At 55.2% G+C, this 27,139-nt stretch overlaps 3 protein-coding genes across 6 annotated transcripts; all 3 read right to left on the bottom strand.

The window, feature by feature from the left end:
• Positions 1-1,284: 1,284 nt before the first annotated feature.
• MCL1 (MCL1 apoptosis regulator, BCL2 family member) lies at positions 1,285-5,346 on the bottom strand. Its single transcript, XM_080360895.1, has 3 exons — positions 4,653-5,346; positions 2,720-2,967; positions 1,285-2,097 (listed from the first exon to the last, which is right to left on the bottom strand). Exons 1-3 carry the CDS (start codon positions 5,257-5,259, stop codon positions 1,981-1,983), a joined length of 972 nt encoding a protein of 323 aa, XP_080217021.1. The 5' UTR covers positions 5,260-5,346; the 3' UTR covers positions 1,285-1,980.
• A 1,941-nt stretch (positions 5,347-7,287) lies between these two features.
• ENSA (endosulfine alpha) lies at positions 7,288-9,406 on the bottom strand. Of its 2 annotated transcripts, XR_013923412.1 has the most exons (4): positions 9,265-9,406; positions 8,566-8,691; positions 7,758-8,149; positions 7,288-7,573 (listed from the first exon to the last, which is right to left on the bottom strand). XR_013923412.1 is itself a non-coding variant. In XM_080360896.1 (3 exons), exons 1-3 carry the CDS (start codon positions 9,319-9,321, stop codon positions 8,000-8,002), a joined length of 333 nt encoding a protein of 110 aa, XP_080217022.1. In that variant the 5' UTR covers positions 9,322-9,406; the 3' UTR covers positions 7,288-7,999. The 2 variants fall into 2 exon arrangements, 1 of the variants encoding a protein (XP_080217022.1); XM_080360896.1 differs by having other exon boundaries at positions 7,288-8,149.
• A 494-nt stretch (positions 9,407-9,900) lies between these two features.
• Positions 9,901-23,992, bottom strand: GOLPH3L (golgi phosphoprotein 3 like). 3 transcript variants are annotated; one of them, XM_080361072.1, is made up of 16 exons: positions 23,952-23,992; positions 23,417-23,540; positions 22,906-23,059; positions 22,538-22,601; positions 22,103-22,139; positions 20,764-20,784; positions 20,645-20,671; positions 19,993-20,060; positions 19,655-19,806; positions 19,321-19,577; positions 19,029-19,092; positions 17,606-17,673; positions 15,687-15,875; positions 12,848-12,979; positions 12,632-12,746; positions 9,901-11,248 (listed from the first exon to the last, which is right to left on the bottom strand). In XM_080361072.1, exons 2-16 carry the CDS (start codon positions 23,447-23,449, stop codon positions 10,821-10,823), a joined length of 1,809 nt encoding a protein of 602 aa, XP_080217198.1. In that variant the 5' UTR covers positions 23,450-23,540; positions 23,952-23,992; the 3' UTR covers positions 9,901-10,820. The 3 variants fall into 3 exon arrangements, with proteins under 3 accessions (XP_080217198.1, XP_080217199.1, XP_080217200.1); XM_080361073.1 differs by lacking the exons at positions 20,764-20,784; positions 22,103-22,139; positions 23,417-23,540; positions 23,952-23,992 and having other exon boundaries at positions 22,906-22,926; XM_080361074.1 differs by lacking the exons at positions 17,606-17,673; positions 19,029-19,092; positions 19,321-19,577; ... (7 more) ...; positions 23,417-23,540; positions 23,952-23,992 and adding an exon at positions 16,335-16,399.
• Positions 23,993-27,139: the final 3,147 nt, after the last annotated feature.

Below are 27,139 nucleotides of genomic sequence, written 5' to 3'. Positions count from 1 at the left end.
CGCAGGCATCGCTGCGGCCCCGCGAGGCGCTCTGCCCTCTGCTTCCCATCTCGGTATCCCACAGTCCTCCGGGGGGGGGGGGACCCCTGTCCCCCAACCCCTCCTGTGCCCCCAGAACACGCCCGATTTCCCCCCCCCCAGTCACCCCAAGGCGGGAGGGGGTTGGGCCGCCCCGGACGCCTGGGTTCCTGGAAAGGGCTCACGTGACTTCCCCATGCGCTATTAACAGCGCTTGTTGCTGGGCAGAGTTTGGGGGGGGGGCCGGGCCGGGACACCCCGAGTGACCCCCCCACACCGCGGGGGCTGCTGAAGCCTCTTGGGTTCATTTTTAGTATTTTCAGGGGTTTATATTTTGAGTTATTTGTGTTTTCCCCCCCCCACGCAGGGATTTTCCACATTTGCATGTGCCCCCCCCCGATCCCACAGGCAGACGGGGGGGGGCAGCACCCAAATAAACCCCCGCACCCCCTTTCCAATGCGGCTCAGACCCCAAACCCGCCCCCCACAACCTGTCCCCCCCCCCCCCACTTTAAAGCAGCTTCATTTTAATTTCTTCCTTCCCCCCCCTTTTTTTATTTACGCAAAAAAGAATTCGGGGAAGTGGAAATTCTGCGAACAGGAGGAAGAGGAAGCGCCGGTTATCGGCCCCGCCAGGCGGGGGTGGGGACGGGGGGGACGGAGGGGGCGGCGGTTCGGGAAGCACCAGCACCCCAAAACATTTTGCATATTGCTCAGCGAAGGTTTTGTGTGAGGCTCAAAAGAGCCCATAAAATCACCCAAAGCCACTGCTTTATGCCAAAAAACGCTTCGGAAAAGTAATATCCGCGTGGGCAAAAACAGCCCCTGAAAAGTTGGTGTTAAAAAGAAAAATGATCATTAAAAAATAATTTAAAAAAATATTTTAAAAAAAGACAAACGCAGCAACAAAAATAAAACGCAACCAAAAAAATCTCACTTTACACCAAAAATGTTTTGCGATATTAATGTGTGCGTGGTGCAAAATGGCCTAAAAAAGTAAAAAGAATTTAAAATGTATATATAAGTATAAAAGTAAATAGTATATAAGTATAATAAAAATATATATATATTTACTTTTATACTTATATACAGGTATAAAAGTAAAAAAAAAAATATATATATATATATTAAATAAACACCCCCACAGAAAAAATCCCAAACCACATACGCACAAAAACCCCCCAAACCAACCCAAAAACCCAGCGAAAAGACCCAGTCTCGGCGGCCCCCGCCAAAAAAGCACCACCTGAAATTCCGACCCAAGCGCACTGAGAACAACACGAGATTTATTGAGCAAACCCGCGGCCGTGGGGCCAGCGAGCGGCCGCGGCCACCGGCACCGCGCCGGGGACGAGACCCCGCGCCGCCGCGGCCACCGCTCTGTGTCGCTCCAGAATTAGAAAACTTTCAGCTCCGGAACGTTTTACATTCAAATCTCGGCTTCCTGGGGTCAAAAACGCCGGGAAGGGGAGGAAGCCGCAACTTCCCGCCGCCAAAGGGCTAAAATATCCAAAAACCATGAAAATGAAGAGAAATAGCGACTGCTGGCAGCAAGCGGTGGGGACAACGAGGCGACAGCCACGTGTCGCACAAGGCTTCGCCACCCAAAGCGCTTCCACATTCACAACTCCTCCTTTTTTGTGTTGTTCGCTCTGTAAAAAGTCCGTATTTTACAGATTTATGGGTATTTACAGGTTCTCTCGCCTTCTGCTCTGAAAAAAGCTGCGAATTTGGGCGGAAAACACCATTTCCAGCAAATCAACACTCCTGGAGGCTCCGGCGCCGGGTGGTCTCGCCCGCGCTCCTTTTCCTCGTCCTCTCCACGGGAGCGGAATATCCAATTTTTTCCGCTTTTCCCCCCCAAAACGATATAAATCCTCGTGGGTCCAAGCCGGAGGGCGCCGGGGGGGCGCCGGGGGTCTCTGTTGAGCCTGGCTCTGTTAGGCCGGAGCGGGGCGGCGCTCAGCGGATCATGTAGGCCAGGCTGGCGCCCAGGCCGGCCACGCCAGCAAACGCCATCAGCACGTTGCGCACGCTGCCCTCCAGGTCCTCCACGCGGAAAAAGTCCACAAATCCTTCCTGGGGGGGGAAATGGGAGTTATTTCCTCACCCTGAAGGTTTTTCTCCACAGTGGAGGCGACACCAGCATTGAGAAAAGTCAGGATTAACCCAATTTGGGGACTAAACCACTTATTTTTTTGGTTAAAAGCGCTTCAGGCCACTTGTTGCATTCCTGCAGCAGAGGCGACAGCGCTGAAAAAACTCAGGATTAACCCAATTTGGGGACTAAACCACTTTTTTGGGGGTAAAGCCGCTTCAGGCCGCTTGTTGCTTTTCCACAGCAGAGGCGGCAGCACTAAAAAAACTCAGGATTAACACAATTTGGGGACTAAAATACTCTCTTTTTGGTTAAAAGTGCTTCAGGCTGCTTATGTTTCTATGGTGGAGGCGACAGCGCCGAAGCAGCACTGAGAAAGCTCAGGATTAACTCAATTTGGGGACTAAACCGCTCTTTTTTTGGTTAAAAGCACTTTGGGCGCCCGTTGCCAGGAGCTCCGGGAACAGCCAAGCCCCAGCTGGACGTTTCGGCCGCGGTTTTAAGCGGTGACTCATTTCTGCTTCACTCGCACACGTGGTCGTCACGGAAATAAGGACAAAAAACACAAAGCGGGCCGTTGCGCAAGGCACCGCGCGGACTCACCCAGCCGCCCTGGCTCGTTAGCCACTCTCGTTTGGACGAGACGAGCGCGTCGGTGAGGATGGCGGCCAGCGCGCCGATGCTGCGCTCCTGCCCGATGCTCTTGAGGTGCTTGGCCACGAAGGCGCCGAAGGAGATGAGAGTGACGACGCGGCCCCAGTTGGTCACCCCGTCGCTGAACATGTGCGCGGCCACCTCGCAGACCGCCTGCAGGTCCTCCTCGCGCTGGATCTGCAGCTTCCGCAGCATCCCTGCAAGACGCGCCGCGTTAGGACCCGAAAAGCCCTCACAATGTAACGTCTGCAAGCAGCAAATTCACAATTAAGCGATAGCGACACACAAGGACCTTTTGGAGTGGGATGCGCTCCTGCTCACCCGGGCCAGACTCAAACATCCCTGCCCCTCAACGCCAAATCCAGGCGGGTACCTGGTCATTTTATTAATTCCGTGACATAATTCCCCGGGTTTGACCCGCAGTGCCCCCTTGTGAATAAGCAAATAAGACTCTTCTGAAAGCGAAAGGTGTAGCTTGGGGGTTTTTTTGGGTCGAATTAAGAGGAAACCTTGGCGGAGCTGGTTCCTCTTTGGCACGACGAGCACGGCCGTGAGTTCGGTGACCGAACCCGCAGCCTTTGGCGTCAGCGAAGGGGACGAGGAGGAAACTCACGCCCTTTGCCTCAAAAATAATCAAATAAATAAAAGGACCATCCTGCTGTGAGCAGGAAGGGATTCGCCACCGGGCACCACCCCAACGGGTTCCAAAGCAGCTCAGAGTGACACGAAACCAGGTCAAAAATTACTGAACCAGAGAGGGGTTTGGGTTGAAGGGCTGTTTAAAGCTCGTCCCGTGGGCAGGGACCTCTGGGCTGGGATTTCACCACCCTCAGCATCGAAAACTGCAAAACACACTGAGTTCTCACTTGAAAGCCACCCCCGGGACACCCGCTCACACAGCCCAAGGCTTCGAGTTTCACGGCTGCTCCAGGACTCATCAAAAGCGGGTGAAATACATGAAAACAGCCGCAACTCGAGCCCGCTTGGAAAATTCCTCCCCCAGAAACGCGTCCCGCCCAAGCCAGGGGTGTGAGGAGTTTAAATTCCTGAGCTAATTAACGTTGGGGCCGTGGGGAGGAACCGGGTTTAATCTGTAACCTGATTATCTCCCCCGCGCACACGTTGCCAGTGGGTTTTTTTCCACCTCCTCCCCACCGAGCAAAGTTCAGTTTCGTTTTGAATCACTTCCCTCAGCTGGGGCGTCGAGTCCCTCCAAACCAGGGGCCACATCCCGGCCGAGCCCTCGGGGGTCCCTCCCGCTCCCCACTTTGCTGGGGGGGTCACCCCGCCCCCCAGAACTGGCCCCCAAAGGAGGGGAAGGGAGCGGACCAGGACCTATAATTCAGCCCCACCCTGGGAACAGAGGAGACGTTGGTCTATAATTTGACCCCATATTTAGGAGAGGGGAAGCAGGATCTATAACTGGCTCCCAAAAGAACAGAAGAGAGGGGACCAGGGTCTATAATCTGCCTCAAAAGGAGGGAAAGGGGCAGGACCAGGGTCTAGAACTGGACCCTACATTGGGAAAAGACAGGACCAAGGTCTATAACTTGACCTCACATTGGGAAGGGAGGGGCCCAGGGTGTATAATTCAACCACACAAGGGGAAGGGGCAGGACCAGGGTCTATAATTCGACCCCACAGGGGAAAGGGGCAGGATCAGGGTCTATAATTCGACCCCACAAGGGAGAAGGGCAGGGCCAGGGTCTATAACTTGACCCCACACTGAGAAGGGACAGGACCCAGGGTCTATAATTCGCCTCCAAAGCGAGGGAAAAAAACAAGAACCCCACGGAGAAGGGAGGGAACCAGTATCTGGAACTGCCCCCCAGGGAGGGGAAGGGGGTCCCGCCCCCCGCCGAGGCGCCGGCCGCCAACCCACCCTGGAAGGCGAGCTCGTGTTTCTGCAGGACGCCGTCACCGACCCTCCTCAGCGTGTCCAGCGCTTTGTCCATCACCGCGTCGCCCGGGCCGCCGGGCCGCCCCGGCCCGCACAGCAGCCCCGGAAAAAGCTTCTTCTTGACGCCGGGCTCGGCCTCACCCGCCGCTTCCCGCAGGTAGCGGCTGATGAGCTCCAGCGAGTCCTGCCGCAGCCCATCGGGCGGCTCCGGTGGTCCCGGCGGGGTCCCGGGCAGCGAATCCCCCGCGGGGCCGCGCTCGGGATCGGGCTCGTAGCCGTCCAGCTCTTCTTCGGGGCTGCACCGCGCCGCGCCGCAGCCAATCAGCGAGCGGGGGGCCGCGGCGCGGCCAATCCAGGAGTGGGGGGCTGCGCTGCAGCCAATCAACGAGCTGGGTACCTCAGGGCGAGCGGCGGTGGTCCAGACCCCCGGGGAGCCAATCAGAGCCCGCGGTCGCTCAGCGGCGGGCGCCGCGGCGGGGGCTGGCGGGGCCGCGCTGCCCCCCGGGGCCGCGGGAGCCATGGCCAGGCCGCCGCCGCCCCCGCAGCACAGGTTGAAGCCGATCACCGCGTTCCGCTTCACGGCGAACATGGCAGCTCAGGTCTCATCGGTGCTGACGAGCGCGGGCGGGGAGCGGCGCGGCCGCTTATATGGCGCTGACGCAGAGGCGGGGCGGGGCGAGGTTGCGCCGGTTCCGCTTCCGGCTTCGCTTCCGGCCCCGCCTTGCGCAGGGAGCAGCGGGGGGGAGGGAGGGGGGCGCCTTCCCTTCCGCGGCGTTTTGGGGTGAAAAAGGGGAGGAAACGGCCACGCTGCGGCCTCACGGCACCGACAGCCGCCCCCGGCGCCCCGGGGGTCCCTGTGCAGCTCTGGGGGCACAGGAGCCACAGAAGTGACCGAGGAGGGGACGGCCCTGCTGGGAGAGCTGGAGTGTTCGGCTGGGGAAGAGAAGTGCCCGGGAGGCCTTATTGTGGCCTTTCTGTGCTTAAAAGACGGGGACAGACTTTTGAGGGGGCGATAGGACAAGGGGCGATGGTTTTAAACTCAAAGAGGGGAGATTCAGGCTGGATATAAGTAAATTGTTTATAATGAGGGTAAAAATCCGGCCCAGGTTCCCACCCGTGGAGACACCCCAGGCTGGACGAGCCACCTGAGCTGGGGGAGAACATTGGGAATTAGGAACAATTTCTCCCCAAAGGGTGTTGGAACAGCTGCCCAGGGCAGCGCTGGAGTCGCCATCCCTGGGGGGGCTGAAATGAGGCTCTCAGAGCCACGTTTAGTGCTGGTCCTACCAGCTAAACTCGATTTTAAAGCTCTTTTCCAGCCCCAAGGACTCTGATTCCCCGCAGGGCGCAGCGAGGACACGAGGAGCTGCCGCCACCAGCTTTGGGGACAGAAACCGCAGCACCCACCCGGTGTCCCGGCCGGGCACGGAGCCGCACTGGGCACCGAGCACGGAGCCGCACCGGGCACCGGGCACAGCCCCAAATTTTGCAAGAAACAGAAACTGCCCCCCCCCTAAAAAAAAACCCCTTTGTGTGCTGCCAGGACAGCGCATTCCTGGGCTGGGTTTGCTCGGCGCAAACAAACGCGGCGCATTCTTGGCACGGCGCTGGGACAGCGTGTTCCTGCGAAACACACACACGTGTTCCCCCCCCAACCCAACAAAGCAGCTTTGAGGGGTTTGTTTGCACAATGACCCGTCCCTGTGATGTCATCGGCGGGACAACCGTGACGTCATGGGGCTGAAAAGACACAGGGATGGAGATGGGAATGGAGGGGGTTGTTTTGAGGGTAAAACCCCTACATTCCCCCTCCCCAAAATCCACATGTTGCCTGGGGGACGGTCCCCAGACACCCCATGGCCCCCCAAAAATACCCCAGACCCCCCAAAGAAACACCCCAAATCCCCAAAATACCCACCCCAGAGTCCCTCCCAAACTACCCCCAAAACATCTTACATCCCCAAAGAAACACCCCAAATCCCCAAAAAAAGCCCCGCACCCCCAAAAAACCTACCCCAGAGTCCCCCCCAAACTACCCTCAAAACATCTTACACCCCCAAAGAAACACCCCACACCTCCCCAAAAACACCCCAGACTGCCCCAAAACACCCCGAATCCCCCCCAAAACACCCCACACTGACACAATCACCCCACACCCCCCAAAAAACATCCAACCCCCTAAAAACACCTCCAAACCCCCACGAAACACCCCAAACATCTCACACCCCCAAAGAAACACCCCAACCTCCCTAAAACACCCTATAGCCCCTAAAAACACACCTGACACACCCTGAAAAACACCTGACACAACCCAAAAAACACCCCGGAGCCCCAGGTACCCCCCTCAGCCCCACATTTGGGGGGCAGCCCCACCGCCCTGGTTTTACTTAAAAGCGTCCCCCCCCCGCAAAGGGGAACAACGCGGCGCCGCGGAAGCGTCACCGTCGCTTCCCCCCCCTCCCCCGCAAAGACGTCTTTGGTATTTCCGGCAAAACGGGGAGGGAGGAAACAAAATGTGGTTCAAAAGTCATTCCCACCCCTCCCAGCAACGCCCGTTTGTGTTCGTCACCGTGTCCTCAAAACCAACAAACAAAGGCAAAGTGTTGGAGAAGAGAGATGAACATGTAAAAAAATTATAGCTCTATTTTTATAGATCTGATCTGTAGCTATTTACAGACGGCAGAACGCCCGGGGGGGCCGCAGGGGACGCTCGTGGGGACAATGACACCCACAACCCGCCTCAGTTTCCCCTGACGCAAATCCTGAGGAAGGCGGGGGGGGAGGGGAAGAAAAAAGACCCCAAAACATCCACTCACCCACACGACTTCTTTTTGCCTTAAAAACTGGGCGGTTTAGCAAGGCCGGGCTCAAATTTTGGGGGGTTTTAAACATTAATTTCAGCCCTAGGATGATGAAAATGCAACAAGAATAGAGGCAAAAAAACCCCAATAAATGAGTCGAAAGTGGGGGCACCCCGTCACGATGGTTTTGTCACCACCAAGGGGACACTAAACCGTCCCCAGAGCCGCGTGGCGCCCCATGTTTGTATTCCCATCGCTAAACCCCCAGTTGCACCTTTTCACCCACCGAAAACTCGTCCCGGTGCCCAGCGCGCCGTCCCCTCCTCCCCGCGGCGCCGCTAACGAGGTTCCAATCATTAATCGGCGAACGGACGCACCGGGAGGATCGTCCCGAGCAAATCCGCCCCTCGCTCGTTCGCTGTCACAACTCAAATCGTTACGTGGATCGTGGTGCTCCCGGGTGCAGTGAAGTTCAATCCGTTTAGCCAGAAAGTGAACTAAAATAGGAGCCAAGTGCCGGGGCGCGGGCTACCCGGCCAGTTTGCTGGTGACGAGGGAGGATTTGCGCTGCGGCAGGTCCTGCGGGGTGGGGATGTGGTCGCCCGTCACGCTCGGGAGCTGCTTGTTCTTCATCTTGGCCTTGGCCATGTTGTAGTCGCCGGAATCGAAGTATTTTTGCTGGGAAAAGAGAGGAATTTGGGGTTATTTTGAAGGCGGAGATGAAGTTCCCAGGGGCACGTTTAGTGACTCAATGATCTAAAAGCTCTTTGCCAACCCAAACTGTTCTACAGTTTGATGACTTTATGATCGTGACGTCCTGACAAGCCCCAGGGGATTCACCCCCTCGTGTCACCCCCGAACCCCCAATTTCGGGGCAGGATCCATCAAGTAAAACTGCCCAAAAAAAGCACAGTTTTGGGGTTTTTTTGGCCCAAAAAGAGCCCAGCCCGGGGGTTCAAGAGGCATTTTGGGGCTGGAGGACCTGGGGGGGATACCCCACTGATGAGGACACAGATGAGCCTCAGCTGGAAAAATGAACTGTTCATTTCTCCTTTTCTGCAGTTTTTCGGTGAGGAAATAAATCGCTCATTTACCCCTTTCTGCAGCCTCTTCATGAGGAAATCGGAGCCGCCGGGTTTCTGGCCCAGGTTGGGGTATTTGGCTTTGAGCTTCGCCTCCTCCGCCCGCTCGGGGGGGACGGGCTCCTTCTCCGGCGCGTCCTGCCAATTATTAGCAACGTTAATTATTATTAGAAACACCTGTCCACCCAAAAACCACAGATTTTTACCCCAAATACCTGGGGAAACGGTACCTGGACCTGTGTCCACCCCAGCGCCCCCAGGGCCTCCCAGCGCCGTCCCGGTGACCCCCACCCCGGGATCCCCCACCCCGGGAGCCCCGTCCCGGTGACCCCCACCCCGGGAGCCCCCACCCCGGGAGCCCCCACCCTGGGGCCCTCCACCTCGGGAACCCCGTCCCAGTGACCCCCACCCCGGGAGCCCCGTCCCGGGAACCCCCACCCCGGTGACCCCCACCCCGGGAGCCCCCACCCCGGTGACCCCGTCCCAGCGTGTCCCACAAGCCCCCACACATCCCCCCACGCCGCCATGGAGACGCAGCTATCCCACCAGCCCTCCCGGAAATCCAACCCCCACCAGCCCCACAGCCAATGAGAGATCAGCCCTCACCAGAAGGACAACAGACGCAACCAATCCGCGCACGGGGCTGTGAAAAGCGACGCGTAGCCCAACCAATGGGAGCGGCCCGGGCTCGACCCACCCCGGGTTGCTCACCTGTTTCTCCTGCTCTGTCTCCTCCGCGCGGGCGCCGGTACCGAGAGGGGCCGCCATGGCGGGGGTTGGCGGGAGCCTCCGCGCTCCCTCCGCTCCGCCCGGCCCCGCTCTCCGCTCCAAAATGGCCACCGCCGCCCCCTAACGCCTCAGCAGCCTGACGGACAGGAGCACTGCCCAATAGGCGCAGGGAGGCGGTCGCGGTGACGTCACACTTGACCAATCAGCGCCCGACGGGGGGTGGGAGGAGTTGGAACCGCCAATGGGAAGTGAGGCAGCGCAATGTGGGTGGAGCGAAGGGCGGGGCTGCAGCGCGCCTGACCCCGCCCGGTGCGGGAGCGGGACCGGCCACCCCGGGGACACCCCCGAGACACCCCCGGGGACACCACAAGTGTCCCCCCGTCCCGGGCCACGCACGGAGGGGACAGCTGGTGACACCCCGCGCACGTCACTGCGTGCGGGGCGGGGGCGGCAGCTGCGGCCACCCCCAGGCTGACCACACAAGTGAGTCTTGGGGACACAAGTGCCACCAGCACCTCTGGGGACACAGGGGACACCCCCAAAGTGCAAACCCCGCCGGTCCACGGGACGGCTGGATTTAGACAGCGGATTCAGACACACAGAGAAACAGGTTTAAATACAGAGAAATAGGTTTAAATACCGAGAAATACGTTAAAATACAGAAAAATACATCGAAATGATTTAAGCGGTGGGGGAATAATTAAAAAATATATATATAAAGTCACAGTTAAATTTTTCCTCTTACTAGAGAGTGTGTGACAGGGCACAGCCCGGGGCGGACAGAGCCCCGGGGACACACACCGGGGGTGACAGAGCCCTGGGGACACAGGCTGGGGTGACAGTGCCCTGGGGACACAGCTGAGGGTGACAGAGCCCTGGGGACACTGCTGGAGGTGACAGTGCCCTGGGGACACACACCAGGGGTGACAGTGCCCTGGGGACACAGCCGGGGGTGACAGTGCCCTGGGGGACACAGCTGGGGGTGACAGAGCCTTGGGGACACAGCCGGGGGTGACAGTGCCCTGGGGGACACAGCTGGGGGTGACAGTGCCCTGGAGGACACAGCCGGGGGTGACAGTGCCCTGGGGACACACACCGGGGGTGACAGTGCCCTGGGGGACACAGCCGGGGGTGACAGTGCCCTGGGGGACACGGGCTGGGGTGACAATGCCCAGGGGACACACACCGAGGGTGACAGAGCCCGGGGAGGGGACATGGCCCAGGACAGGGCTCTATGGGCTATGCAGAGCTGCTCCTCGAAGGTGACACAACCCCAGTGTCACTGGACACCCCCAGACCTGTCCCCCACCCCAGGACACGTCACCTGCGCCACCCAAGCGGCTCAAAGCCAAGATCCGCGAGCGGGACCCATGGGGACAACCAGGCAGCTCCGCAGCCCCGTTTCTGCCCCGATTTGGCCCATTTCTGCCGCTCGGTTCCCGCCCCACCAGCCACCGCCCGGCCCCCCGAGCTGAGCTGCGGGAAATCCATCCCCAAACATCCCCAAAATTCTTTGTTTCGTGGGATCACCGGCTTTCTTAGGACTTATTAAAAGCCGCCAGGACGGCCCAGATCATCTCAGCACCACTGGCTTTGGCGGCTTCCACCTCGGGGTCGGCATCCAGAAGGTCCTTGGTCCTGTTCATGGCCACGTCGTACTTGTCGTCGGCCAAGCTGGCGAAAATGTTCTCCAGGACGTCGGAGGAGTGGGCCAGCACCAGCAGTGCCACCGTCCGCCGCTCCATGCGGCGCGGCTCGTTGACCCAGCGCTCCAGGACGCTCTCCTGGAGCCTCCTGACCAGGCGCTGCTTCTCGGTGGCGTTGCTGACGGGGTGGGTGGTCATGTCAAACAGCAGGAAGTTCTGCTTCTCGGTGGTCAGGATGCCTTTCTCCACCAGCGCCTTGGCGATGCGCTCGCGGACGTTGCGCAGCTGGTACTGCAGCTTGAAGGGGTTCCAGGTCTCTCCTGTGGGGAGTAATTGGGTCATTTTGGGTTGGAAAAGCCCCTCGAGATCGTGGAGTCCAATCATTAACCCACCCATGTCCTCAGAACCTCATCTGTGTATCCAACCCCTCCAGGATGGCGACTCCAGCGCTGCCCTGGGCAGCCTGTTCCAACACCCACAGCCCTTTGGGGAGAAATCACCCCAAATTAACAACCTCAACCTCCTTCTCCAGCCCCTTCCCCAGCTCCGTTCCCTTCTCTCAACTCGCTCCAGCTCCTCAAGCTCTTTCTTGTCATGAGGTGACCCCAACACCCCTGGGGCTGCCATGTTGAGCCCTGAGGTGATTCTGGAGCCACTTTGAGCCCTGAGGTGATTCTGGCGCCATGTTGAGCCCTGAGGTGATTCTGGAGCCATTTTGAGCCCTGAGGAGATTCTGGTGCCACCATTTTGAGCCCTGAGGTGACGGCCCAAAACTGCCCCCAGGACTCGCGGTTTGTTGTCCCCAGTGCCCAGCACAGGGACGGTCGCTGCCCTGGTCCCGCTGGCCACACGGTGCCGGTACAACCAGGGCGCTGGTGGCCCCTTGGCTCATGTTCATCCGCTGTCACCAACACCAGGTCTCGTTTAAGTCGGCGCCACCAGCGCAGCCCGGTGCCCAGGCTGCTCCCAGCCCCGTGCCAGCGCTTGTCCCCGCTGCACGAGCTGTTTCTGTCCCTTGGCCGGACTCTGAGCCACAGCCCAGGGCACGTCCCTTTGGGAACCTCCTTCCTCCCAGGACTTTGGACCCCAGACTCGGTGAAGACTCATCATGACATAGAAGAGGCAATGGGGAGCAAGGTCCGAGTCTTCCCGTGAGCTTCCAGTCGGAAAAATAAAACAGAAGACTGTCCCCACACTGAGCCACCTCCTGCTTTGGTGTTCTGCCCATCGCCGGGGAAGTGACGGAGAGGGGACAGAGGAGGGACATGGAAGTGACCGAGGAGGGGACAGCTCTGCTGGGAGAGCTGGGGTGTTCAGCTGGAGAACAGAAGCTCCGGGGAGACCTTATTGTGGCCTTTCTGGACTTAAAAGACGGGGACAGACTTTTGAGTGGGCGATAGGACAAGGGGTGATGGTTTTAAACTAAAGGAGCAGAGATTCAGGCTGGATATAAGGAAATTGTTGCCCTGAGGGTGGTGAGAGCCTGGCCCAGGTACCCAGAGAGGTGGTGGATGAACCATCCCTGAGACACCCCAGGCCAGGCTGGACGGGCTCTGAGCACCCTGAGCTGGTGACGATGTCCCTGTCATGGGACACTGGGGGGCTTTAAACGTCCCTTCAACCCAAACCATCTGTGACTCTTTGGCCATGGGGACAGGCAGCAGGGCCGGAGCCCCAAGACGGTGTCTCTACCCGGCCCGTACCTGTCAGCAGCTCGATCCAGGTCTGCACCGTCTCCGCTGGCTCCGTGGCCTTGATGTGCCGCAGGGTCTCGTCCAGCAAGACGTCGCCGGTGGGCGCGTCCGACTTCAAGAGCACCTGGAAGGGACAAAAGTGGAAAACGCGGCGTCAAGCGGGACCGAGGGGACGGCACCAACCCCGGAGCCTCCGGGAGCCACCAGCTCCTCGGGCAGCATCACCTTCCTCTCCAGCAGCCTCTTCTTCCTCAGGGACAGCGGCTCCAGGCAGATGCGGCCGCGCAGGGCCAGCTCGATGAGGATCCCCCCGCGCAGGCCCGAGGAGATGCAGTCGTTCCAGAAGGACGTGTAGCCCTGGGAGGGACGGGACAGACAGAAAGGGGTGAAGAAAGATGAGGAGAGGAGCTCTGCTGAGTCCCCAAACGCTGGCGACAGAACCCCAGCCTGGTTGGGGTTGGAGGGACCTCTGGAGATCCCCCAGCCCAGGGTCACCAGAGCGGGTGGCACAGGGTCACATCCATGCAGTTTGAATGTCCCCGGAGAAGGAGACTCCAAACCGCTCTGGGCAGCCTCTCCAGGCTCCGGCACCTCAAAGCACCCACGTTCCTCCCCGTGTTCGGGGGAAATCCCCGTGTTCCAGCCTGTGCCCGTTGCCCCTCGTCCTGTCGCTGGGCAGCACCGAACTATCTGGTGCATCCTCTGCCGCCCACCCTGGGATATCGATCACATCGTGGGGTCTCTCTCGGCTCCTCTGCCCCAGCCGAACAGCCCCAGCTCTGCCGGCCCTTCCAGCCCCTCACGCTCTGTGTCCCCGCGCTGGGCTCTCCAAAAGGAGACAAGGGATTTTCCTGGCCAGGTGAGCAGCAGCGGCAGCTCCGACCAACCCCTCCCTGCAACATTGCGCAACCGGGGCCGTGCCCTCCCCGCTGCGCCCACAGCCGCCCAACCCCGACGGAAAATATCAGCGTGAGAATGAGGAAAAAACGGGTCCTTTTCCTGGGCAAGGTCCTGGTGATGAGGGGACATCGGGGGGACATCGGGGGGACATCGGGAGGACATGGCTGCTGCGGGGGGGCTGCAAACAGCGAACCGCAGGGTTGGAAAAGAGCTTGAAAATCATGGAGTCCAAGTGTTAATCCACCCGTGTGCCTGAGAACCTCATCTGTGTGTGTTTAACCCCTCCAGGATGGCGACTCCAGCACCGCCCTGGGCAGCCTGTTCCAACACCCACAGCCCTTTGGGGAGAAATCACCCCAAATTTCCGCCCTCAACCTCCCCCTGTGCAACTTGAGGCCATTTCCTCTGGTCCTATCACTTGTCCCTTGGTTTTTCAGTCGGGGGAAGAGAAGATGGAGGAAGAAGAGGATGAGAGGGGTCACCCGCCAAGAGGACAGAACCGGAAGGTTTAAAAGCCACCAGCGAAACACCTTAAACCTTTTCCAAGGGGAAAACAAGGGCTGAGAACACACAGCGCTCCTGCGCGGAACATTTTACAGTCCCCACAGGCAAAATCATATCCCCAGCGTGTTTATTCAGTGCATACGGACACTGGGTTGCTCGGCTTGCGTAGCGCAGAGAACCATACATGAAATATAGGTCTTTATTTGCTTTCTTCATTTCCTTGTGAAGAAAGACAAAGGAACCTTTCATGCCTGCCCTGCCGAGCTCCACGCTGGTTTGATTTGCACAAATCCTTTAGGAACAAGTTCTCCACAAAAGGGTGTGGAGGTGAACGCACGTTTCCATTCACCGGGCTGGGGGTTAAAATGATAAAGGGTCTGAAATAAAGGAATCAAAAGCTTCTGGAGTCAGGCCGGTTTGAGACGCCGGGCCAGTTTGCAGCCACATCCTGCTAGATCAGAAGTTAAAATAATGAAGTTATGCTGCGAGCTCGTCGGATTTGGCAAAAATTGTCGTGGTTTCTTCCAACCACCAAAGCACGAGCGCTGGGGAACCCAAGGGCTGGGAGCGCTGCCCTCGTCCTGCCTGCCGGGACGCAGGAATGCGGCAGAGCAGGGTGGGAAATAACAAATAAAGTGTGGAAAGTGTTTGATTTTCCCTCTATTGTGCTCTCCTGGGTTCCTGGAGGCTGCGGGGCCGTTCCCAGGAATGCGTTACCCAAGGCGAGGACAGCAAAGCCAGCGCGGAGGGGACCAGACCGCGCCGTCCGCTCTCAAATATTTGCTCTGGAATTATGTGCGCGATGTTCCGCAAAGAGAACATCTCTGCTGCTTCCTGCTTGGCCCAGGGCGGCCCCGGCTTCGCCAGCGGCGCAGGCACGAGCTCCAGCGCTCGCAGCCGGGGCTGCCGGGAGCCGCGCGGCAGCAGGGCCCTACGAGACATTAAATAAAATAGAACAGTTCAGGGACCTCCCCGGGGGTCAATTTCAGCCCAGAGAAGCAGATGAGGAGCAGGTGGCCCATCAACCACAGCTTTGACGCCCACAGGGTCTGTTTTCCGCAGGCTGCCGGGAAGGGCGCTAAAAAAGAGCTAAAATCCCCAGGTTTAAGGTTCTCTTGTGCCATCATCATCCTCAGAAGTGCCCCGGATGCTTCGCGCATCCGTGCTTAGCAAAGCGGAGAACAGGAGCTGAGGGGAGACCTTGTGCTCTCTGAACTGCCCAAAAGGAGCTTGGAGCCAGGGGGGTCGGGCTCTGCTCCCCAGAACAAGCGCCAGGAGCAGAGGAAACAGCCTCAAGTTGCGCCAGGGGAGGTTGAGGGTGTTAATTTGGGGTGATTTCTCCCCAAAGGGCTGTGGGTGTTGGAACAGGCTGCCCAGGGCACTGCTGGAGTCGCCATCCCTGGAGGGGTTGGAATACAGAGCTGAGGTTCTCAGGGTTGGGTTAACGCTTGGACTCCACGATTTTAAAGCTCTGTTCCATCCAAAATGATCCCGTGGTTCCCTAAGGTACCCGTTGCCTCTGGTACCCCCATGGCAGAGCTGTCGGGTCACAGTTTGTGGCCTCCACAGCTCAGTTAAGCCACAGATGAAGGCGGTTTGCACCGAGCTTTGCGAGCAACTCGTACGACGCCTCCTCGAGCCCGCGGGGCCGCGTTCTCACCTCCTTGTCCTTCAGCCCCAGCAGCAGCACCTCCTCCATGAGCGTCAGCCGCATGTCTTTGGAGCCGTCGCTGTCGTCCTCGCCCAGCTCCCTGTCCGCAGCCGCCGAGTCCTCGCCATCCGGCTTCTTGTCCGAGCCCTGTCCGGCCTCGGCGCGGCGGCCCCGGCGTGTCAGCGTCGTCATGTCCTCCTGCGGCGAGGGGACGAGAATCACGGCTCTTAGACACCATGGACACCGAGACACCAACCCCGGGAGGCGCAGAACACAAGGGTGTTCTGTTCTGTTCTTCTACCTGGGCTTTTGGCTCGCCCTGTACAAGAGTTTGTTGCCAAAGGAGGCGATGGCGGGTCCAAGGAACCCCATGATGAAGCTGAGGTCGGGACAAGGGACGCCGGGCAGCGTCCCGGGGTGATGATGAGGAAGGAGCATCTTCCTCACCCCTGCAGCCCCTTGAGCAACTTACACCCCCCGGTTCGCACCCCTGGGCTGCCAACCCGCACCCCACACCACGAACAACACCTCACAACTTTTCCCCTGTGCCAAAGTATTCAAAAACGGCCAAAGGGGAGGGAAAATCATGGCCGCCCCCCGCCCCGGAGTTTGGGGGGTGAGAAATTAAACCCAGGATTGTGTTTTCCCCGATCTTACCCCAAAATCTCCCCTCTCACTTCCTTGCGATCAAACTTGGGGCCGGCAGAGGAAAAGCTTCCGCGGGGTGGGCGGGATTCCCTCTGCCCTTCCTCCTCCTCCTCTCCGCCTCCTTCTCCTCCTCTTCCTCCTTCTGCTCCTCCTTTTTTCTCCCCGAACAGCCCCGGTTTGTTCAGCTTTTCCTCACACGGCCCAGAGATGGTGGATCAGCCTTTGGAAAAGCCCCTCGAGTCCAACCATAACCCCCCTTGGCACAGCCCCCTGTCCCTCATCTCCACCTGTTCAGCCCCCCAGGGATGGCGACTCCAGCGCTGCCCTGTGCAGCCTGTTCCAACACCCACAGCCCTTTGGGGAATAAATTGTTCCTAATTCCCAATCTAAACCTCCTTCCCCAGCTCTGTTCCCTTCTCTGAACTCACTCCAGCTCCTCAAGCTCTTGTCATGAGGTGATCCCACCACCCCCCCTGGCCGCCATTTTGAGTCCTGAGGTGATTCTGGTGCCATTTTGAGCCCTGAGGTGATTCTGCTGCCGCCATTTTGTGTTTTGAGGCGATTTTGGTGCCCCAGAGCCCCCAAGTCTTCCCCACGTTTCGTTTAAGCCTCCAAACGTACGTCAAGCACATACACAGACATTACATATTAACCTTGTTTTTAATTGAGGAATGATAAAATGACATTGTGAAGTCAAAAATGTCAAGAAGTGTTCCGCCATCCCCCACCTAAAGAGAGCAGCAGCCCTAAGAGCTTCAGTTCATTTGTTGGACAGGAAAGATTAACACATTTGTTAAAAAAAAAAAAAAGAAACTGTGGCATTTGTCCTCTGCAATCAATCATCTTAAGTACATATAGGTTTCTTCAAATAATCTCACACCGTTATAACAGATCCCTGACGTGGCTTTGTTTGTAATTAAATGCATGTCTCACCACAGCTGTACAGAAATTCCTGTCTTTTGGCATGAAATATGTCATTAAAGGTATGAAGAATGCTTGTTTTTTACTTGAGTCTGGACAAACTGTGAAGAATCAAACCACCCTAAAGTGTTTCAGCAGCAAAACCAAAATGCAATATTGTGGTAACTAACACCGCCCTCCTGAACCGAGCACAAAGCACCGAATTTAACCAAGACTGGAGGGGGTTTGTGTCCCCCTCAGCTTTGAAATGCAGCCCAAAATTACCAGTAAAGTGTCGTGGTTTGGGTACTGAAGGTTACGTGAGCGCCATCAGGATGTAAATGAGTTGTAAGCAGGGAGTCAAATCCCCCCCAAATCACCTTTGTGACAGAAATGTTGTCCATCCCATCCGTAGTCCATCTGTCCTTCCCGACGGGTACGACCGCCTCTGAAAACAGACAATTCTCATCTCGCCAGCTGGGCTTTCTCGACAGATTTTCTTCCCTTAAAATACTCTCCATTTTGACTACAAATAGAACAGAAAAGATGCCTAAAAAGATACTTAAATACGAACATTGACATTAAACGGCGCTGCGTGGAGACAAACTGTGAACCAACTATCTAAAACTGCTCCTTTGGTTCGCTCATCTTCCTCCTTTTCGGCAGCACATCTTGACTGGACGAGAGCTCAAAATGATGAACCTGGGGACGGAACGGGGACAATTGGGGATCTGCGTTAATTACATTGACACTCAGCTTTTAACTCTGGTTTTTTTTGACACTAAGAATCCCAATGTGTTGAGTTTAATGGGAATTTTAGAAACGGTGGCAATTTCATTCTGTCAATGTGAAACGTGTTGGAGTTTTACTCGGTGTTTGGAACAGAAAAAGGCTTAAAAAGGAACAGAAATAAAAAGAACTAGAGAAAAAAGCGGCACTAACAGTGCTGGTTTGAAATATCTTCCCGCTTCTTGTCCTGCTCTCTGACATATGAAGTTCAGCCGTCCTACTCGCCAAACCATCGACCTACACAATTAGAAAAGAGTTTTAATCAACTTTTAAAGCAATTTGGGTCTGTCGGGATTAGCAGAGAAACTCCTATTAGGCAGAACGTGTAGCTACGGTGGTTTATAAACATGGAAATGATGTTCCCGTTTCTCTTAATTACAGTCAGACCATCTGCTGGGTGTGAAAACTCCATCACAGAGGAACAGCCTTGTGCTATTTCTTTAGAAAAACACTGGAAAATAGAAGTGTAAAGGCATTTTCCTGCTGGAAATGCTGCTAATAAACCATTAATTACTTATTAATCACTCCAAGTAGAGAAGAAGCTTCACAAAAGCTCAAGTAAAAGCTTAAGATGACAGAGCGCGGTTCTCATACCTGAGGATTAGAAACACACAGGCTCTGGCTCCCTCCGGCCTTCGTCACTTCGTCCTCTTCACAAGTTAAATTTGGCTCTGTAAAAGTCGTTAAAGCTAATAAAGCCCATTTTTGACAGCGCACTCGCGGCCTCTTCCCAGCGCCACTCCCAGGATGCAACATGTAACCCATTAAATTCAGCACATCTGATGGGAATGGAATGAGGGTCAGGATTTCAGCACAAACCGCGCACTTGCAAACAAAGTGCTTCACAGAACGAAGCTACAATAGGAAATAAAGACATAGCGATGTATGTGCAGAAAATAGGATGTAAATTTGAATACACTGGTCCACGTCAGAAAATTGGGGTTTCCTTTTAGTAACATTAGGAAAAAAGAGGCACAAACCAAAGAGTCTTGAAAAAACCTCCATAGATGTTACCTTGAGCTTCTGAAATATTGATATTGTTCCTTTCTTCCACTTTATTATCCAAGACGGGATCTTCCTGGATCAAGAAAAGGATTTATCACCTACTGCAGACAACTGAGAGGGTTTGCGCTCAGGTTCTTGGGGCCAGAGCTTACGAGGTGGATCCTCAGCGGAACAAACGGAATGATAATCAGACATGGAATGTACCGACCAGCTGAGCGTTATTAACGCAAGCACACAGTTAATTAAACTACCAAAAAAAGAAAAGAGAAAGAAAATACTAACAAAATGTTTGCGCTCTTACATTCACGTCCTGGTTCTCGTGTTCCGGTTCGTCCCCGTCCAGCCTGAGCTCCCGCAGCGGGACGTTGTTCTCCCCGTGCTTTAAGATGCTTTTGTCCACGTGCTCCATGCGCTGTTTCTCGGTCGTGACCTTGACCTTGAGCATGTGGAAGGGGGTGGGCACCTCGCCCACGTTCAGGTACAGCGGCTCCCCCTCGAACGCCATCCCCTCGCACTCGCCCTCCTTGAAACCGGGCGGCTGGTAATCGGACGGCGTCACTGCCGGGAGAAACACGCTCAGCGCGGCGCCACGAAACGCGTTCCCCTCGACGGGCGCGGGCGTTACGGAACTCTACCTTCGTCGTAATAGAACAGCTTCATGGTCAGGCAGACGTCGTTGGGCAGCGGGCTCAGGCTTTGCATCAGCACGTAGATCTTGCGGATGAGCAGGATACTCGCTTTCTTGGTGTCCGCACACGTGATCGTGGAATCGTTCCTTTTATCCTTGCTAAAAAGTTTAACAGCGAGAATCATCTTTTGAGCAGAGATTTAAAGATACGAGCGTCGTGATTCACTGAGCTAAAAATCTATGTTGATACAATGACTCTGGAGACCCAGAATCAAAAAAGGCAACACCAAAAGAAGTTTTCAGAGTGTAAATGGAGGGTGAAACTACCGAGCGGAACAAACTCACCTGCTGAAATCCAGGAGGGGCCCGTTGTGGGTGTACTTGAACTTGAAGTGGTAACATTCTGTAATTGTCTGCAAGGAAACCCCGTCGTTATTAAACTGCTGCTGATTCTGTCTAGTAATTAAATAACAACAGCCCAACTCCTGCCCGATCCACTCGCATGCACTGCACGCAGCCTCCTAACGCTGGAACAATTAACGGGATTCACGGGTGGAATCGGCATCAAATACAAAACTCTCTGTAATTTTCCAGGTGTCACCCCCATCGAATATTTCAAAACATCAGCTGAAGTTTTTAGAGTATCCACTGAGGTTTCAATCCCTATGCAAACGTTTGGCACACGGAACAGACATTGTGTGATTCTGTGGTGGCCCCCAGCGGTTCGTCAAAACTTAATTAGAAGTCCCATCAACTCGTTACGCAGAGTTCGGCCAACGTGTCTCCACAGGATTCAACTCTGCACCGACACAACCTGAGCACAACCTCACACTACGCATTCAAAGGCGTTTCACCACTCGGCAGCTCTTACATCTGGCATTTTAAGATATACATTTTAAAGTGCATTAATGTGAATTTAAGCCCTGCTGCCTGTATACACACTTCACTATGGCCCTGCTATCCTTGTTCAGGCGGTAAAATATTCCAGCAGATTTACCTGAGGATCTTCTGGATGAGTGTAGACCTGTATTGTTAAAACAAAAAGCAGAGTGAGAACTGTACATTCCTCTAAACATCTCCCTAAAACCACGTCCCTTCCACCGCCCAGATACTCACTGCCAGGACAATCATCCTCAGCTGTCGGAAGCGTAATGAGAGAGAGAAAAAGAACGTTAGATGTATTTGTAGCTCATCTCTGCTCACCAACCAAACCAGACAACCGGGGCCTGTTTGAAGAGAAACCTCTTCGTGTTCGGCTCCTTTTCTGTTTAATAAAGGACTTAATAACAGAAGGAAAACCCGACATAACCCTGGAGTGTTTTACAAAGAAGGTTATCTGGAACGCCTGTGCATCCCACGCTGTAGCCAGCTGCTTTGACATGACTTAAACCACCAATCCACAAAAAGGGCTGCAAAGCTGAGCCTGGCAACTCCAGGCCTGGCAGGGCTATGGAGCAGATCGTCCTGAATGCAGTCACACAGCACCCTCAGGATGGACAAGGGACCAGCCCCAGCCAGCGTGGGTTTAGGAGGGGCAGGTCCTGTCTGACCAACCTGATCTTTTATGATCAGGTGACCCAGCTGGTGGATGAGGGGAAAGCTGTAGGTGTGGTATATCCACACTTCAGCAAAGCCTTTGACACTGGCTCCCATAATATACTCCTGCAAAAGCTGGGAGCCCACGGCTTGGACAAGTGGGCTAAGAACTGGCTGCAGCGCCGGGGCCAGAGAGTGCTGGTGAATGGGGCCGCATCCAGCTGGCGGCCAGTCACTAGTGGTGTCCCCAGGGGTCAGTGTTGGGTCTTTATTGATGATTTACATGAGGGATTGAGACCACCATCAGCAAATTTGCTGCTGACACCAAGTTGGGAGGGAGTGTGGAGCTGCTGGCAGGCAGGAGGCTCTGCAGAGGGATCTGGAGAGACTGGAAAAATGGGCCCATTCCAGGTCAGGAAAGAGATTGCAGTGCTGGAGCGGGTCCAGAGAAGAGCAACAAGACTGGGGAAGGGACTTGAACATAAGACCTATGGGGAGAGGCTGAGGGAGCTGGGCTTGTTTAGTCTGGAGAAGAGGAGGCTCAGAGCTGAGCTCAGCACTCTCTAGAACTACCTGAAGGGCAGTTCTAGCCAGGTGGGGATTGGGCTCTTCTCCCAGGCATCAGCAACAGGACAAGGGGGCGTGGGCTTCAACTTAAATTTAGGCTGGAGATTAGGATGCAATTCTGTGCAGAGAGTGGTCAGGCATTGGAATGGCTGCCCAGGGAGGTGCTGGACTCGCCGTCCTGGAGGGTTTTAAACTGAGATTGGACATGGCACTTAGTGCCATGATCTAGTGAATGGGCTGGAGTTGGACCAAGGGTTGGACTTGGTGATCTCTGAGGTCTTTTCCAACCCAGTCCATTCTGTGATTCTGTTTTGATGCATTTAAAATAGCTCAATGATACTAGAAGACTTACATATTTCTTCTGCAAGGCATCGTAGCACCCTAACATCCTGCAAAAATCGAATAACGTTATCCATCTACAGCTAATTTCCATTTGCTTTGCTTCTGACTCAACAAATTAGCCCCAAAAATGAAATTCTTGTATTTAGCCTTAATATAGTAGAACAAAAAATAACATTGCTATTCTATTGTATTAGTTATGACACAAGCAATGACTTTGTAACACCAAATCATCCTGAGCTCTTTGCAGAATAGAATAGAATGCATAAGAAAATAGTTTTTCAGTAAGAACATAACACAGTTGTACACCTACCATTTTAAACACCTGACACACATATTCATTGATCAGGTTGTAAATAAATACTTCGGCTGAATGTCAATATCTCATCTTTCAGAACTCCCATGCTCTGGAAGCGTTAGACATACAGACGGTGATTAACGAACGTACCATTTCACCAGCTGAGTGGAGCCAGGACAGTTCTTGTCTTCCCTCAGAATTTTGACGCAGACATCTCAAAAAATAAGAAAAGACACGTGCGTATTTACTGAGGACAAAATGCAACTGCATCACTAAGAAAGCGCAGCTCGCTCCCTACAAGTTCATAGCTAAAATTCACATTATCGACAGGTGTAAGCAGAGTTTTAATTGCTGAGTTAGCACCACAACAATCTAACAAAATTAGACGATGAATGCATTAGCATAGTTTTGATTAGTCACTGAAAATGGCTTTGACTACTTAGAAGACTAAGTAGCTTTAAAAAACACCTGTTAACAACACTATGAGGATGGATTTTGCAAAGAAAACAGCGCATTACCGTCCATGTATCTGGTTCCATAGGCGCTTTCAGGGAAGATCCCCCTGAGGTAGGTGATGCAGGACACGGCCACGGCCAAGAGCCGCTTCACCAGCATCAGCGACTGCTGCTCCGTGGAGATCTTCGTGGGAAACACAACTGCGCTCTGCAAATTCTGTTAAAACAAAGACAAGATCAACCTCTGCGCACAACAATAAACCTGCACGCTCTGAAATCCGCTCCAACGCCCGCTTAATGTTTGAATTTAATTGAAAAGCATTGATTTGTCATTTATAAAGCTAAACATATTCTTAATACTTGGCATTACGATGTTTTTAGGACACACGTGCATGACCACAAAGCTCAAAGTCGTCTTCTGTTAAGCATCTTTATTCATAGTTATGACACTGAATTAGCCTGTAGTTTCCAGGTGAATAAATACAGAGCACCCGGGTGCGCTATTTCAGCTAAAATTCACCCATTTTTCCAACTCAAAGAGCACGCTGTGACAAAACACGCAAGGAAATCATACCACGCAATTCCTCTGCTTCTGAGCCGTTGCCATTTCGCAGAAAACCTAAGCAGAGGGTCCCCACGTTGAAGTCACCTCCAGCCAAAGCCTTTGGGAAACAGCTCCGGGCTTGCGCTGTTTTCCTCTGTAATGATTAATAATTACTAATATGTAGTATGATGTGTGAATGGTATGTGTAAATGTAATAATTAATTGAGTATTGGGGAATGTGACCCCCCCTTCTTCTTGTTGAGCCATGTTTTGATCTGGCCTTTAACCCTCAGCACCACAAGCCTTTTAAAAATGAAACATTTCCATAACTCAAAAGGTACAAAACGCCTTTATGAAGCGGGTTTGAGCAGGAACTGAGCCTCCACAAACCCGCCTGATCTCGCTCTATGGCTGAGAGAACCGCACAACCACAGGAGCCCCTTCCCAGCACTGTCATCCCTAGATAGCACAACCTGCCTCCTCAGTGTACAAAGGGCACGTATAAACTGAGCCGCAACGCAAGAACAGAGGGTAAAACCCCGCAGGAGGGGGAAGAGACACACACAAGGCTCACGCCTCTGCTCACACCGCCTCCACAGGCCGCGCCGCCTCACTGACAGGCGGCGCTCAGCGCCCCTCCCCGGTTTTTATATGGCGAGGGGCCGTGTGCAAAGCGGGGGGCGTGGCTTAGGGCCGGGCAGGCCGCGCCGCGGGCCGTGCGCAGCGCCGCGCGTGCCGCGTTTCCCCCTCACTCCGCAAAATGGCGGCGAATGCAGCAGAGCAGCCGGGTGTACGTTCAACCTCCGCGTGGGCTTACAGCAGCGCGTTCTTTCAGCTCTTTGCTCCAGCTAAAGGCAAAAGTCAGTCACGCTTGTTCGCTAAAGGTCTTTTTCAACCAAAATGATTCTGTGGTTTGGAAGCATTTTTAAGCTGGCTTGTGGGTCTTATGTCAATTTCATTGACGCTTAAATGTAAATAAAAGGTTTTAGTGAGTGTGTCGACCACACATGAAGACCTTCAGAGTTTGTTTTACCTCGCTGATGCAAGCGATGCGCTGTGTGGGTGTGAGGGCAACTGCAAGTGCTGGTGACAGTGGCTGCATTTCTTGGAATTATAGAACAGTTTGGGTTGAAGGGACCTTTAAAGCCCCCCGGTGTCCCATGACAGGGACATCGTCACCAGCTCAGGGTGCTCAGAGCCCGTCCAGCCTGGCCTGGGGTGTCTCAGGGATGGTTCATCCACCACCTCTCTGGGAACCTGGGCCAGGCTCTCAGGGCAACAATTTCATTCTATCCAGCCTCAATCTCCCTTCTTTTGATTTTAAACTGTCCCCCCTTGTCCTGTTGATGACAAGTTACATTTCTGTGTCGTTATCACCAAAACTTGCCTCAAGTTGAAACCACTGAGAGTGGCGACTTCGCAGCCGGCTGGCGGCAGCGGGTGCTCACGGAATCATGGAATCATAGAATAAATTTGGTTGGAAAAGCCCCTCAGGCTCATCGAGTCCAACCAGAACCCACCCTGGCACTAAACATGTCCCCAAGAACCTCATCTGTGTGTTTAACCCCCCCCAGGGATGGCGGCTCCAGCACTGCCCTGGGCAGCCTGTTCCAACACCCACAGCCCTTTGGGGAGAAATCACCCCAAATTAACACCCTCAACCTCTCCTGGTGCAACTTGAGGCCGTTTTTTCTCCCCGTTCTCACCTCAGGACCAAACCCGACTGGGTCGGGTGATGTTGACGTGTCCCTCGGTCACCGCAGCCCGTGTCACAGAGACCCCGTGTCACACAGACCCCTCCTCATCACAATCTCACTCCCCAGACTCTTCGCTTCCCAGTCGGAAACATCAAAATCCTTCCCCCGGTGGCCTCGGGCGCTGAGACAAAGCGACAACATGACGGACCTGGGAGCGCTGGTCACCAACATCGAGCTGAGCAGCCGGGCCGGCGGCCGCAGCACCGTCACCCTTCCCACCCTCAAGGAGCTTTCGGTCACGGGTGAGGAATGTGGTGTCTGGTTGTGGCCCCTCAGCTCCAGCAGGACAGGGAACTGCTGCAGAGAGTCCAGCGCAGCCACCAAGATGCTGCAGGGAGTGGAGCATCTCCCGTGTGAGGAAAGGCTGAGGGAGCTGGGGCTCTGGAGCTGGACAAGAGGAGCCTGAGGGGGGACTCATTGCTGGGGCTCAAGATGGCAAGGGGCAGTGTCAGGAGGATGGAGCCAGGCTCTGCTGGTGACAACCAGGGACAGGACAAGGGGCAATGAGTGCAAACTGCAACACAGGAGGTTCCGCTGGCAGATGAGAAGCAACTTGTTGGGGTGAGGGTGGCAGAGCCTGGCCCAGGCTGCCCAGGGAGGGTGTGGAGTCTCCTTCTCTGCAGACATTCCAACCCGCCTGGACACCTTCCTGTGTCACCTCAGCTGGGTGTTCCTGCTCCGGGGGGGCTGCACTGGATGAGCTTTCCAGGGCCCTCCAACCCCTGACACTCTGGGGTTCTGTGGGCTCTCTGACCAGCATCACTGTGGACAAAACGAACGGCACAAATCGCTGTGGGACGGGGGTTTGGTCCCGTGGGACACGCAGCCTCCCCTGGACCCCAGGGACACGTTTCCTTCAGCAGCGCGTCCCCTTCTCTTGTTAGAGAAGCTCCTTTTCCTCGGGCTTCCCAAAGCAGAGCCTGACACACGGATTCCAGAGATTCTTCTGGAATAAATGGTTGGTTTGCGGGCGCAGCGTGGAGCTGGTGCCTCCTGAGCCGGGACCCGCAGCAGAAACAAACTGGACATTTATACCCTCTGTGCCAACTGCGAAAGTGGAATCTGGGCTCTCCCCGTTCTGAATTTGAGCTTTTAATTTTTAATCAGAGATTAAAGTTCTGAGCTTCAGTTGCTGTTCTGCACCCGCCGCTGGAGAAAAGGAGCCCTTGGTAGCCAAAACATCCTCCTGTTGGCCGCAGTTTGTTCCTTCCCGTATCTCCAAGGACGCGGCTCCTTTATCCTCCAGCTCAAAGGCTCCGTGGCCTTTTCACCTTAACAACGCACAAGGTTTAAAAGTTCACAGCTCGCGGAAGTTACGCTGAGCAAACCTATGCAAAGCGAATTCTATATAAGTTTCTAGCGACGTTCTGTAAGAAGCGGCACCCCAAGCGATCCCAGTGACCCCGTCGCACGCGCTGGCGGACGCGAGCTGCTCGACGTGTCCTTTCCTGCTTTGCAGATGTCGTTGCTATTTGGAGCCGCGTGTCCGAGCACGTCCAGCAGCAGCTCCTGCAGAAAAAGGTGGGATGCTACCCTGCGAATTTGTCAGACAAATCCCAAAGCTTCTCCCTAAAGCGACAGACATAAAACATGTATTTTTATATAGAAACACAGAAATCAAAGCCCGGTTGGGCTGTGCAAAAGCGCCCTGCGCCAGGGCACGAAGCTCTCGCGAGCCCGCAGCTTTTCACCCCGTGGATTCTCGCCCCTTGTGCTCTTTGCAGCCCCGCGCGGTCAGCGTGGCGGGACTGGGGACGTTCCACGTTAAGAAGTGGCTCTCGTTGGAGGACGGCGAGGTGCTGACGTTCCACAGGCCCGTGTTCGCGCTGGCCGGGGCCGTCGCGCAGATCCGTGAGCTGCAACACGCCTCCATTCCTGCTCCTGGTAAGAGAAATCGCGTTGTCTGTGTTCCCCTGTGTCCGCACATGAGGGATTTGTGCTGGTTGCTGTTCAGAGCGATGGTGACGCACCACAAGTCCCCAGAGAACCTCTGTGG

The sequence above is a fragment of the Nesoenas mayeri genome (assembly GCF_963082525.1).
Source record: "Nesoenas mayeri genome assembly, chromosome: 30".
Classification (NCBI taxonomy): Eukaryota; Metazoa; Chordata; class Aves; order Columbiformes; family Columbidae; genus Nesoenas; species Nesoenas mayeri.
This window is presented reverse-complemented; position numbering and strand designations above follow the sequence as displayed.